This window comes from Alligator sinensis, unplaced genomic scaffold, assembly GCF_000455745.1.
Source record: "Alligator sinensis unplaced genomic scaffold, ASM45574v1 scaffold840_1, whole genome shotgun sequence".
Classification (NCBI taxonomy): domain Eukaryota; kingdom Metazoa; phylum Chordata; order Crocodylia; family Alligatoridae; genus Alligator; species Alligator sinensis.
The window spans coordinates 161078-175868 of NW_005842643.1; the positions used below are offsets into that span (position 1 = coordinate 161078).

The following is a 14791-nucleotide window of genomic DNA, read 5'->3' on the forward strand; positions in this document are numbered from 1 at the left end:
AGCGGGCCCGCAGTGGAGTGCAGAGCCGCAGCGGTGGCGGGGCAGCGGCAGTGGGGCAGTGGCGAGGCGGGCAGGGCCAGCCTGCAGGCCCCAGCCAGCAGCGAGGGGAGGGGAGCTGCTTACCCCTGCGGGGCCCAGGCTATGAGAGATGCTCCTCAGTCCAGGGGTCCCAGTGCCCTGGAGATTCTGAAAGCCACACATGCAATTGAGCTGTCTCAGGTCTGGGCCAACAATCAGCTTGTTGGACCTGGCCTCAACAGTCCCAGATCTGGAACATTGGGAGGGGACTGGGATGGGATAGAGCCACCCACCACCTGATCTTCAGGATGGGACTTGGCACAGCTCAGCAGTGGCATGATTGGAAGGAGTTTCATTCTCTATTTCCAAACATCATGCCTCCTGCCATGCACATCTGGCATGGGAAAAGGTACACCCCAGCGGCACCTGATTGGATGAGCTGGAGACAGGTTCCGCCTCTTGCCCCCGGCACATGGCCAGGGGAGCTGCAGCATGGCCCGCACCCTGCCCGCATGCGTGGTGGATGGAGGCACGAGGTAAGTTCCTGTGCGGAGCTGGGGGCGCATCAGGGCAGACGGAGGCACAGGGTAAGTTCCTGTGCAGAACTGGGGATGCCTCAGGGCTGGGCCAGGGTGGATGGAGGCACGGGGTAAGTTCCCATGTGGAGCAGACCCATTTCATTGTCACTTCCTGCAACTTCATTGGTGTCAAAGGTCACGTGACATCACTTCCTGATGTGATGTCACTTCCTGTGAGGTCTTTGAATACGGCTCGCTGGCCCACTGGGTGATAAAAAGTTTGTGATCCGGCCCCACATTCAAAAAGGTTGGACACCCCTGCTTTAAGCATTAGGCTGTTATACATGAGGGGTGCCAGCTGTTCTTCTGGCTATGTTTTAAAAGAAAGTGGTGACTACTAGTGGACTGTGTAGACAGCCTGGTCCTGTTTGTGTGCAGGAGGCACACTATGATAGCAGGTACCCAACCAAAACTCTCTGAGGATTTGGTCAGAGAAAGTCATTTTTTCAGGATCCCATTCAGGCTTAAGTAGGAGGAGCTGGGTACCAAACTCATCAGCCCCGCTCAGTCCAGGGCTGTCCTGGGAATGCATGAGTGCACAGCTCTAAGCATCTCAGAAATTTTAAAGTTAGGAAGTAAGATGCTTGTGGAGTGTAGCTGCCTCCAAGTTTAGGCAAGAGCTGCACACAGCGTCTCAGGATCACAATTTTGGATTTACATGACTACGTCCCTTATTTGATCTATCTGATAATCTTACTCTCTAATTCAGTTCACCTATAAAGAAGGTATAATGATATTACACAGGTGTGTTGTGAGGCCTTCACAGTGATGCATTGGTCACATAAAAAGATACATTTTGACCTACCAGAACAAAAGAACATAATCTTTAATAGTTGCAGTCAGGAAGGAATTTTACTCCCTGATCAGATTGGTATGGATGGTGGGGGTTTTTGCCTGCTTCTGTAGTGGAGGATGTGGCCCTCCTCCTGAGATCTCCTGAGGCATATGTTAACAACCTTTTACAAAAGCAAGACATTAGCTGCTGTGGTCCCCCTACTTGTAGCAGGTTAGGGCATTATGTCTTATGTTGTGTCAGGATTGACTGTGTAGTTTTACTAAGAGTTTAGATTATGGATTTGTATGGGATGGTTTGGATAGGGATGATCCTGCCTTGGGCAGGGGGTTGAGCTAGATCAGGTGTGCTCAGCCTCAACACAAGCCAACTGCAAGCCCATGGAGCCGTGGTATCTGCCTTATGGGGCCTCCCATGGGTTAGGAAATTTGGCAGTGGGGGAATGATGGCAGTTAATATGTCCATCTCCCCTGCTGCCAAATTCTCAAATGCCAAGCCCCACACAGTGGGTCAACACTGGACCAGGCCCCCCACCACTGCCCCCAGGACCAAGTTGGTGCCACATCAAGTTCTTCCCCCACAGAGGTGGGGGAAGGAGGCTTGAAGAGGCTACCATGGGGCTGGGCTGGGGCCTTGTCAATGCCCCACTCTGTGTAACCAGATGGGCCCCTACCACACCCACCCTAGGGTGTTAGATTAGGACCACCAGCCAGATCCAGCCTACAGGTGGACCAGGCACTGCTGATCTGGCCCACCAAGCAAAAAAGGTTGAGTACCGTTGAACCAGATGACCTACAGAGGTTCTGAGCAGACGTACTACTCTACAATTCAACGATATTAGATAATTGCAATATTCCGATGTAAAATTAAATTGGGCTTGTGCACAACTCTAAGGAAGGGTTGTTCTTCATGCCCCCAAATTCCACCATAATGCTGTTCTATATGAACAAATGGCAAGTGTGGTAAAAACCTGAATAAAACAGTACAATGAAACCAGGGAAGTATATAAATACATATACAATACAGGGCTAAGGCAACAAATTAAAAATAGCATAAAAATCTAAACACTTCATAGCAAGCTGAACCAACTCAGAATTTCTAGCAATGTTCAATATAAAGACTTTCATAAAATCTAGGTATTGAATTTAGTACAGAAATATGAAAGCCATGAAGTTTAAGTAAAAAGAACAGCTTTCAGGAAAGATATCTCAAACTGTATATACAATTGTATTAGGCAAGGAATGAAGCTGACAAAGCCAAAAAAAAGCAGGTCTGAGATATTTACATGACAACATAGGACACACACTTCCAAAAAGATTGAACCAGAGTTGTCAGGAGTGAGGATAGCACCAGCTTCTCCTACTCTAAAGCTAATATATCTTCACACTGCAGTCCAATTTAAAATAAAGTCTGTAAGTAATGAGGCTTATTTCCCTGTGGACAGAAGTTCTTTTTATCCCCCACCCAAAGCTCTGCGGCTTAGCACAGATTGGTCTCTTTAGCATACTAGTATTCACTGCTCATTAGCCCACAGTCAGTAGGATTATGCCACCACCAAGCTGAATTAAATAATAGGGTTGTTTTTCCACTAATGCCTAAGTGAAGTTACTAGGAAAGCTGTAAGGGTGTAATCATCACCTGGAGATATTTCTGTTATTTTAGGCCTTGTCATCGGTAAACATTGACATTTTTGCTTTAGCAAACACAAGCAATCAATGTGAGAGACCAAATATAAATATTATGTTAAACAACTACAACAAAAGAAACCAAAATAAATGTTTTACTTATAGAGGGGACCTTAGTAAGCGGCATCTGGATAAGAGTTCGGAGTTCAAGTTTAAGGCAAATCAGCCTGGTTTGTAGGATCATGGTCATGTGCAATAGCATCCAAACCCTGTGAGCTGGTCATCACAGAATTTTGATCCCAAACTGTGTAAACATCACAAGATCAACTGGTCTCATGGCAGAATCAGTATCTTAGACTGAAATTTGTAAGAATAATTATCACCTCAGTCCAAATGGGTTTAAACCAGACAACGACCCTTCTTTCTTGGATGTTATCTAGGATGAATCTCAGAGAGACAGGTTATATCAGTAGAGTTTAGACTCCGAAGTTTGAAAAGATGTGGATGAAAGGTTTATTTTTCTGGGATCACCTATCTAAAGTACCTTAAACAGCTCAAGACAACCTCTTGTCATTTTGCCATTCCCATATTCTGTAGGGCCTTTTTTAAAAATGCAGTTTTTGACAGGGTTATTGCAAAAAGTGTACAGGAACTAAGAAATGGTTTCTGAAGTTTGGGTTCCATCAAAAAGTCCAGCCAATATTTATAAGCTGTTCAAGTCTATATAAATTAACCTAGAAAATTAAGACTGTAGATCAGAATGTAAATTAGCACTTAATGCCCAGGTATTTGGTTGAATTATTTTCACCCCCAACTAATATCTAAGATCCAAATTTAAAACGTGCCACCTACAATCTTACCCTTCCCATCTTATAAATCTCTAGGGGTTACTAGCTTTAATTTGTACATATACTTTTATATAAATTCTTCCAAAGTGATATTTGAAAGGGTTTTTTTCCCCCTATCAAAGTGTGTACCTTGCTGAGTACAGCTACAGCCTCTCTCACTTCTGAGACAACAGGTATTTTTGTTTTGTTTTAAATATCAATAGTGGATTCTTAAATAGTTGCTGAAACAGAAGCATACTTCAAGAAAGCAGTAACTATAACTTTTTCATTTAGAATAGAGACCTCTCATTTATATACTAAACTATCCCACATGGAAACAAGAGTTCTCTGATTCAGTGCATCTTACTCACCTGTAAAGCCATTGCCTTTCCCCTGCCCTGTGACTGTCCAGAGAATGAAAACAGAAATAATAACAATCCTGATCATTGTCCCAGCAAACCTCTGCATCCCTCTTCTTACTGCTTTGTTTTCGGGCTACTAAAATTCAATTGTTATCACATCCAGACTTTTGGAATAAAGGAAAATTTCCTCTGTTTTTCTCCTTTGCAAATGGGTGATAACAACTAGCTACAAAACAAAGAAAATCCAGTGGGTATTTCAGCTGTGCAGTCTCATTAACACTCTCCCCATGGAACACCTGCATCTCCGTGGCTGAGCCTCCCAGTATACAGCAGGAGCCATCCAATGTAGTCATTATAGAATAAAGAAAGTACAATGAGAACTGCTGCTTCAGTCTATGTCTATCCTTTGGAGCACAAATCCCACCTTGCACCTTCATGTCAAGCATAGACAGGAACCATCTCTCACACAGTTCATTGTAGCTCCACATTCATTTTAGATCCAGTTGTGTTATTATCCTGCAAAGCTAAAGTGGCATTACCATTCACACCTGTAAGTTACTGCCATAGTAAATTCTGTATCTTGAAACTGAAATGATTAAAGATAACTGTACAGGTAAAAAAACCCTTTTCATAGGAACGTAAGCTGCCTTATCGGCTGCTTTTATTGTGTCACCCATTTTGCGATGACCCAGCATCACACAAATGGTTGGTGGCAAGATTAGAGCTAAAATAGGACTAGGAAAACATAGCACCAGGCTGGGCATGAAGGGGTAAATCTAAGAATCAGAACCCCTTTCTTTTGAAGGTATAAATCTGGAATGTAAATTCTAGAGAAAAACAGACCCACAGCCTTACAGTGCAGAGATGACATCAATGGGCAATCACAATACTTTTCATTTTTATAAATCAAACAAATGATACAAAAGCCCTCACTAATGAATTGTTTAATTGAGATTTTAGATGAGCACCTGAAAAGTCAAAGTCATGGTTCCCAAGCATAGGTAACATCTAATACATAAGCAATGATACACTGCAGTTATGCCAACTACTGCACAGGCACAAAAGAACCAGACATAGTTTCTATGGATACCATAACTGTGAATTTGCTCATTTGTGCACATTTACAATCTCAGCCGAAACCCTGCAGCAGTATGTCCCTGGACAATCCCCTTGTCAAGTCTCTGAAGCTAAGCAAGTTTAGGCCTCTGGCAGCCAGTGAGATGGCTCACTTGTCTGAGTCAGCACAACACAAAAGCTTTGGCACAGTGCTGAGGGCACTTAACTGCTGTTCTTTCAGATGGTAAGAAAAAAAAATCCCTGGAAAATTTGGATTTTTTTTTTTTTTTAAAGTATTTGTTCAAATTTTCTCTGGAACATTAAATTTTCTGTGGAAATTTGAATACCAAAAAATGTCACCAAAAAACCAAAATATTTTGATTAGGAAATGCTGCCATACATATTTGAGCACCTCAAAAAGCCATTCTCCTCAACACACCAAACTTGCTAGGGTGCATCCCAGTGTCTTCTTTAGAAGAAGGGAGGCAGTTCAGCATGAAATGTTGTCTGGGTTGGAAGCCCCACCAATAGAACAGAATAAAGACAAGGGCCAGCTGAGCTCTAATGCTCATGACACATGGAAGCATAATTTCCAGGTATAAAATATTACACTTATGCTTCATTTTTATAAATGAAAGACCAAAATTCCCCAGAGAGAGAAGACAATTTTTATAAATGGTTTAATTGTTTAGAACTCAGTTTTTGGTCAAAAACCAGATTTGATGAGAATTTTTCAACCAGCCCTTTATATGATAGGTGCTAACTTAATGAACATTTAAGTTCTGCAGCACTCTGAATAAATAAAAAGCGTTTCATGAAGTGTGTTGGGAAAAAAATCAATCATAGGTCATTGCAATCTGCAAATGTAAATACAGTATGTAATGTAGTTTCAGTTGCATTTAGTGTTCTTCTAACTGTCCTAAATAGTTGTGTAGTGTTGCTGCACCCTTCTAAGCAGCTGCAGTATTCCAGAGCTGGCTATGAAACAACTTGTCACTTTATTCATCACTACAGACTTCTGTAGCTAAACCTGATCTTCTGTACCTTCTGTTAAAGGACTAACGCTCCCATTCTGAAAAGACTTCTGTCTGCATATCCTCAACTTTATGCCCATGGGTGGATCTAAAATGTTGAAAAGTGGGGTGCAGTTGTGTGGTGCATCATTTCATATAAAACAACACCAATTTTTTCTGGGTAAAAAGAAACTAGAAGCTCTATTAATATGCTAGGGGCCTATGGCTATATTATTCAGTTAAAGATTAAAGCAAAAACAAATATAAGTTCATTGGCTGTATTAATTTGTTACATCATATGTTATATTTAAAAACAAAACAAACTAGGCAAAAATAATCAAAATATGTTGTTTCTTTATTTCTGTTGTCAGAATTAGAATTAAATCTATATCTCTTTCAGATTCATAAGCAAAAATTAGCTTTTCTGAGCATGCTGACAGTGCAGTGCTTCAATTAAAGTTATTTCCACACCTGAGTTGAAGTTCTCTTGAGTTTATGTTTCCACACCAGAGTTAATATCTTTAGCTAGAGTCAAAAGCAGACTGTAGGGCTGTGAAACAGGAGCTAAATTATCAGGAGCAGCTTACAGACACCAGAATTGCAGAAAAGGGATAAATTGGTTAGTGGGACATCAAGACCATGACAAAAACCAGAGAGGATCATTAACATCAGTGGAGTTAAGAGTTTAGAAAGAATCAGGTAGATTGTAATGAGCCATGAATTCAATGAGCCATGAGTCCCTTGCTGCTGCTTGAATCGAAATACCGATACCACTACCAGCCAATTGGTTTTGAAGTTTGGGTGGAGTAGGGATCAAAAGCCAGGTGCGACTGTACCACTGCACCCCCTTTGGATCTACCCCTGTTTGTGCCTCAAGTTAACCACATGGATAAATCTTTGCAAGATCATATCTTGAGCCCCTCACTAACAGATGTAACAGGTTCATATCCTCTAACAATGGGTTACAACTGCATTTCAGTGGTGGATTAAATGATTCCTGAATACATAAACAAAAGCAAATCCATTCTGAAACCTTTACTTAAACAAAACTCCAATTAAACTCAACTGGGGTTTCCCTGAATAAGAAGTGAATACAAAATGAGCATGGGCATCAGGATTTCTCTTACAATTTGTGAATTATTTGAGGTCTGTGGTTCATGTATGTAATGCTTCTTACATTTTATTACTGTTTAGACACATGTAACATTTTTCTCAGCAATTCCTAAACATACATGTGGAGACAAAAAAGGCCTCAGTTCACCCAAATACATAAGCACATGTCTATCTATGTGACCTAAGAATGTGCATTCATTTTTCATATGTATTCTTGCACAGATTCATACTGGTGACTGGGTTACCTTTAAGATAATTGTATCCTAGGTGGCAGCATGTGTGCTTTATATTGCCACTGTTGCTATCGTGAGTTGTGTATAGTTTTGTGGCAACCAGTACATGGAAAGTCTCCTACAAGGAACTTAAATAAATTCATCAGTCATGTTGGAAGACTGTCAATCTTTTAATATTTATTTAACAACCTAGAGCATTATTTCCCCTCTTTGTTTCCCTTTTGGTCATCAGTTATCTCCCAGGTGCCTCCTGAAAAGATCAGAAATTGCCCCTTTGGCAATGGCGATACACAAAGGAGAGGAGAAGGATTCGGTGGAACAAAAACTGTCACTGTAGTCTGCCAGAACTGTGTTATAACAAACTCTGGGATAAGCTCACCGCAGTCCTACAGGCTCTGTCTATCACACATGGAATTGATCAGCTATCTGGCTGCTTCACTTATATCCCCTGCCAATACAGTTCTAAAGAAATAATTGGGAGAAATAGATGCAATTTGCCCAAGAACGGGCTAACCATGGCAAAAACAAACAATGACACCACATATTGTTTCAGATGGGGAGCACAAAATGTGAAGCTCCTAAGCTGGGATGTTATAAAGACTGAAGATGGAATTTCTTAGCTGAGATGTCACAAAGGCTGAAAGATGGCTTTGACATTATTCTTTACATGCAGTGATTTCTGATGGCATGTTTAATGGGCATTGGTCAGTGATAATATAAGAATAGCCTGTCCTGCATTTGTGCAGGGGGTTGGACTAAATGATCAATGAGGTCCCTTTCCAACCCTGTGATTCTATGTAGCTTTCATGTAATTAGTGATTTAAAGAGAAAATTATTCCCTTTTTTAAACTAGGAATATGATTGAGGAAGGTCAACTGATCTAATATGCACTTTATTCCGTATTTACTTATTAGTATTGCTATTGACAGTTGCTGTTTCAAATATCCTAAAGAGTCTTCCCTTTACATGTATTAAAACAGTGAGTGATTTGCATACTAAGACCCAAGCAGTAGGGTTGTGCATGTGGGTTCCTCAGGAACCTAACAAAGGGCCTCACTGTATTACAGATACATATGTGCCTGTCATAGCTTTAGAATGTGCAAGGACCAAAAGGACCACTGGATATTTAATCTGACTACATGACCAAAGGCCACTATGATTTAAGTAGTTAAACTATATCAAGCCTGAAGACTTTAGTTAGACTAAAACATTTCAGGCCTCAGGAAAGCCTATGCCACAACGTGCAGAGAGCCGAGCGTGACTGTGGTGCTCTCCGAGTCTGAGACCCTGTATTGATAGAGAATGGATTCAATGAGATATGTCCAGGTTATCCTGGAGAGAACACCTTAGCCCTCAGCATAAGAAGGTGTGACACCTTCAAGGTGCCCTGTCAGTCTAGCCTGTGGAAAAAAATCCTTCCTGACCCTAAATCTGGTGAGCAGTCTGATCCTGAGCATGTGAGGAAGGCATGTCAGCCAGGCCTCTAAGAAAGAAAATTGTCAGAGCCATGGTCCACTCCATTTGGTGACCTGTCTCCAGCTGTGGACAACCTCTGAAGATTCAAGTGAAGGGGAAAAAGATGCATCTAATCAATAGTCAGGGGAACAAAAGAATCTGGACTCCAAGTGACTGACTAAAGCCCTGCATATAAGATCTTGTCATAACACAGAGTGTTATGAGTATCTTGAGGACAATGCAGGCAATCCTGTTTCTCCAAAAGTCCATGAAAGGGAAAGTGATGTTCAGGAGATGCCAGTAGTATAACTAAGGTGGGGACAGGCAAGAAAAAGATGTTGCTACTGCAACCACAGAATCATGCCGGCAGCACAGCAGCAACTTTCAGTTGCTGCTGCCCAGGCACCCAGCTGTACTGTTACACATCCAGGAGATACAAAATCACAGATTCTGTGGTCAGAGAGAACCACCACAGACATCCACCCTAACCTCCCTCACATGCAACCTGCACAATTTCTCCCAGAAATGGTATTGCAACATATATTTTTAAACATATATTTTTTTCAAAGATCAAATCTAATTTTAAAGACTTCAACCAACACCAGATGGGGCAACTGACAACTGACGCCCAGGAAAAAGCCAACCTATTAAATAGGTACTTTGCATCAGTCTTTCATCAGTCCCATGGGACGCCCATGCCCGCTATGGGACAGGGAAGTCCGGGTGAGGGTGATCCCCTGCCCTCCATAAATGCTGACTTCGTGAAGGAACATCTTGAGAAGCTGGATACCTTCAAGTCAGCAGACCCTACGATGACAGGCTGAGAGCCGTGGGGCTCTTTAGCCTGAAAAAGCGCAGGCTTAGGGGTGATCTGATGGCCACCTACAAGTTTATCAGGGGTGACCACCAGCATCTGGGGGAACGTTTGTTCACCAGAGCGCCCCAAGGGATGACGAGGTCGAATGGTCACAAACTACTTCAAGATCGTTTCAGGCTGGACATAAGGAAGAACTTCTTTACTGTCTGAGCCCCCAAGGTCTGGAACAGCCTGCCACCGGAGGTGGTTCAAGCGCCTACATCGAACACCTTCAAGAGCAAACTGGGTGCTTATCTTGCTGGGATCCTATGACCCCAGTTGACTTCCTGCCCTTTGGGCGGGGGGCTGGACTCGATGATCTTCCGAGGTCCCTTCCAGCCCTAATGTCTGTGATATCTATGAAATATGAACAAAAAAGGGTAATGATTTTTTTGTGCTTCCCATCTAGGGCAACACGTGCATGCACGCACGCTTGCATCAGCTCAAATAGAAGCAGTGTAAATTTGAGCCAGAGCTTTTTGCCTCAGCGCATGTGCACATGCTCCACATGCACTTTGTTGTGGACCAAATTGTGCCACTTGGGGCAAAATAACCCTGCCTGGCTCATCCCACAGCTTTAGGCAGGGGGAGCTAGAAGCTGGGACCAGCACCTATGTAAAAAACTGCCCTGGCAAGTAGCTCAGGGCTACTCATTCTCAGGAGCTTCTGAGGCCCGGCCACTTGGTGCCTGGAGACACTACCCCTTATATCAGGTGGACTGCTGAAGCAGCCCTGAGAGTTCCCTGCACCCTTTACATGAACATGAGCCTGCAGTGCGATGCCACGGCTAGTAAAGCGACCAAAACGCTGGCTTGCATCCATAGATGCTTCTCAAGCAAATCCCGGGACGTCATTCTCCCCTTGTACTCGGCCTTAGTGAGGCCACAGCTGGAGTACTGCGTCCAGTTTTGGGCTCCACAATTCAAAAAGGATGTGGAGAAGCTTGAGAGAGTCCAGAGAAGAGCCACACGCATGATCAGAGGTCAGGGAAGCAGACCCTACGATGACAGGCTGAGAGCCCTGGCGCTCTTTAGCCTGGAAAAGCGCAGGCTCAGGGCTGATCTGATGGCCACCTATAAGTTTATCAGGGGTGACCACCAGTATCTGGGGAAACGTTTGTTCACCAGAGCACCCCAAGGGATGACGACTAGGTCGAATGGTCATAAACTACTGCAAGACCGTTTCAGGCTGGACATAAGGAAGAATTTCTTTACTGTCCGAGCCCCCAAGGTCTGGAACAGCCTGCCACCGGAGGTGGTTCAAGCGCCTACACTGAACACCTTCAAGAGCAAACCAGATGCTTATCTTGCTGGGATCCTATGACCCCAGCTGACTTCCTGCCCTTTGGGCAGGGGGCTGGACTCAATGATCTTCCGAGGTCCCTTCCAGCCCTAATGTCTATGAAATCTATGAAATCTATGAACACTGACCCCATCACATCTGCCTCAAACCATTCCATTCCAGCATGCAGTAGTCCTCACAGCAAGGAGCATGTTGTACCTTCTTTCAATGCATTTTAGTCACCCTCACAGCAAATTGTATCTCATTTCAAGGTAGAATTGATCTAACCTTAACTTCCAGTCACTGGACCTTGATAAGCCTTGTTAAGTACTAACTTACAGCAATCAAGTCACATCTCAATCTCATTTTCAATGAGCACATTAAGTTGAGATCTACTACATTTGTTTTTCCAGTCCCTGGATGATTTTTTTGGGGTCACATCCCTCTTGAAATATTATAATCAGTTCAACATGCTCATCTGACCCATATACAACTAACTGGGTTGGTGTGACAGGGAGCCAGAGGCTCTTGTCATTTTAAGTAGAGAGTGCAGCAGGGCTGCAGCAGAGGAGTATAGGCTTGCCATCAGGCAAAGGGGAGAAACCCCTGTGTGAGGCTGGGAAGCCACATGACCAGAAGGGACGAGGTTTTGAGGTATATAAGCCCAGGGTGTAAAGGAAAGCAGGTGGGCTGACCCTACATGCTACAGGAAACAGGCTCATGGACACTCAAGCTGCCAGAGAGAGCTAGATGGAGACAGCTAATGGGGAAGTACAGCTTGTCATATGGAACTGGCCCAGAGTGGGGGAGATTTTTAGTTGAACTGGAGGACCCGAGAGTGGCTGTAGGGGTGGTATAGAGGCCACAGGGGTGCCTGAGAGGCACCCAGCATCTAGCCCTGCAAGGGTCAGGGATCCCAGGGGGCTGAGAAGCAAGACAGCAGCCTTGCTTGGATCAGTGATGCCAGGGAGCTGAGCATCCCGAGAAGGGGAAGTCCAGGGCCACAGGCCTGGAGTCATAGAAGGACAAGAAGAGGGCGAAGTCCCAGAGCCTGAAAAGGACAAGGCAGTGCTGGGGTCTAGAAGCTGAGGTCCAAGGCAGTGGACCCGGGCTAAGGGGGCACAACCAGAGAAACAGGACCAAAGCCAGAAAAGGTTTGAGGCTTGAGGGGGCTGAGAGTTGTGTTGGGGGGAAACCTCCAAAATGATACCAAATCATATCTGCAAGGTGGTTCTCTCTGACTATAGGGGAGGATGGAGGGCACAGTTATCATCCCTAAGGCAGCTTGTGCCCTAAGGCACAGACAGAACCAGGAAGGCCACAACCTAGAGCCAGAGGAGTGAGACTGGTGCCAGCCGAGCACGTGAAATAATAGACAGAGGAGGGACCGAGGTTTATGCTGGGATGCTGGGGCAGTTTCCCTATATATTGTAAGATACCTCAGGGTGTGGCAGGTGAGGTAGAAAAGGGAGGATATCCTAAGGACCTGGAGTGGGGCAGGAGTCGCACGGCCACCAAGGAGCATTGTGGCTGCCCTCAATCCTAAACCAGATACAGTTGATTGTGTCCATACAGCAGCTTTCTCGTAAGCCCATGAGTCAAGTGAATCCATAGGTCTGTAACTACCATGAAGCCTAACCATGTTCACATCAGTACTTTCAAGGCAACCCCAAGCAACTATCCTATAATGCCTCTGCAAGGCACAGACTGCCATACAAGACAGCCATACAAGCAACCTGAAAGAATGACCAAACTGGCTGCATGTTTGGTGAAAAAGTGAAATAATGGTATTACAAACTGGCCATGGGGAGATACGCACATACCAGCCAAAGCCTCGGACAGCAATGATATATGTTTAGTTGCCATGGTTAACTCGTATTCAGAGTCACCAGCTCTTTACAAGCTTGATTAAAAGTCCTGTTGCAGGGTGCAGGCAAGGCTAAAGCTAAAGACCTCATTTTCCAGTATACCTGTTTTCTGCAAGCTTCACAAGAATAAGCCAAGAATAGCAATATTCCAGCCCTCCTCCTGCGCTAGCCGATCCTGTTGCCTTCTCCTCATACTAAGCCCATCCCTTCCCCGCTGTTTACTTGGTAAGATATCTCCTTTCACCAGTCCTCTCTTGTTCTCCTCTCTCCATACATTGTTGAACCCGCAACCTTGTGAATGCCCCAGTTTTGCTACATCCTCTCCCTAACTTGGCATTGCCAATTCTTGCAATGTTACCACCAGCCTTTGGCAATAATGTTATGTGGGTATTTTTTTTATATTCCAGCTCCTGTGTATGATTATAGCAGAATTTCTGGCTTCATTTTTAAAAACTAAACTTCTAGCTCACAGTGATAAGGACAGGAGGGAGCTTGAAAATGTGACCCCTAAAGAATCTCATACCAGCTGGTAAATAAAGCAAAGCCAAAAATTCTTCTTCTTAAAAATCTCATGATTGTTAAACATTTGCAGCTGATAATACTGTCTCTGAGTCTCTGGATGTGCTTCCCTCACCTCTGAAGCAATCCCAATGATAACACCAAGAAGCAAGCCCCAGCCACTCACTCCCACTGCACAGGTTCCATTTGCCAGAAAGTATTTTGTCGTTGCTCTTTGGCACATGCCCGGGATCTCAGCCTCCAGTGTGCTCTTCAGACCAACACTGAGCACACCTGGTACCACTCTGATGGGGAACACACAACATTTTTTCACCATGCTGTACACAGGGAAGTAAGAGGGTGGGAATGGCTTCTCAGGACTGGCCTCTGGATCACTGCATGGACAGAAAAAGGCATCTGCTCTCTCTTTTTTCTTCCTCTGAGAAGCAATCTATTTCTTTCCCTCACTTTTTCACTTCTACCTGCTTATTATTTTCTGTTTCCCTTTTCCATCAGTTCTACTTACCCACCTGTATCACTTGCCTGTTCCCTTCTGCCCCCATCTCATTGGTGCCTGACTCCTTTCAACTTCCTTCTGTCCCTCCCACCTCCTCCTCCCTTTCTCACACCACACACCCTCACTGGTGCAAACACTAAGGGATGAGAATTTTTTACAGTGGTAAAATGCAGGACAAAACTAAGAAAGAGAAATAATTAACTATCAGGAAACATTTCCCAACAATACAACCTATCAGACCAGGAAATGACATTCAGCAATTAGAATGTAAAAAGCATTTGTAAGTGTACCATAGGGTGGCATGGATTTGAGGGTCTTTTTCCGACTCCAAATTCTACTTTTTTAAAAATCACACAGCGCCAGTAAGAAGCCACAATTAACAGGGGCCTTGTTTTTATCAGTCCAATGTGACATTATTGAATTATAAATGTTTTTGAGCCTACCACTTGGCCCTTTGGGCAGGAAGAATGAAGGCCTAATCCTGCAGCAATGAAATCAGTGGGACCAGCAGCAAGCCTTTACCAGTAAGAAATGGACGTCTGTACTCAATGTACTTGAATGAGTGTTATACTAAGAAATATAATTTATAATAGCCAAAATTAACTTTTAAATGTAATTACATTGATCTCCTTCTAGAACACAGAGTTAAGGCAGGTAAGAGAGGAAGATGATGTATGTTCTTATTATATTTCTTATAC

The 14791-nt window shown here is 43.8% G+C and overlaps 1 protein-coding gene across 1 annotated transcript in view; it reads right to left on the reverse strand.

The window, feature by feature from the left end:
• UMODL1 (uromodulin like 1) overlaps positions 1–13076 on the reverse strand; it is a 96618-nt gene extending 83542 nt beyond the window's left edge. The window contains exon 1 of the mRNA XM_025215422.1: positions 13034–13076. Coding sequence (XP_025071207.1) covers positions 13034–13076 — 43 coding nt within the window. The remainder of the gene's footprint in view (positions 1–13033) is intronic.
• Positions 13077–14791: the final 1715 nt, after the last annotated feature.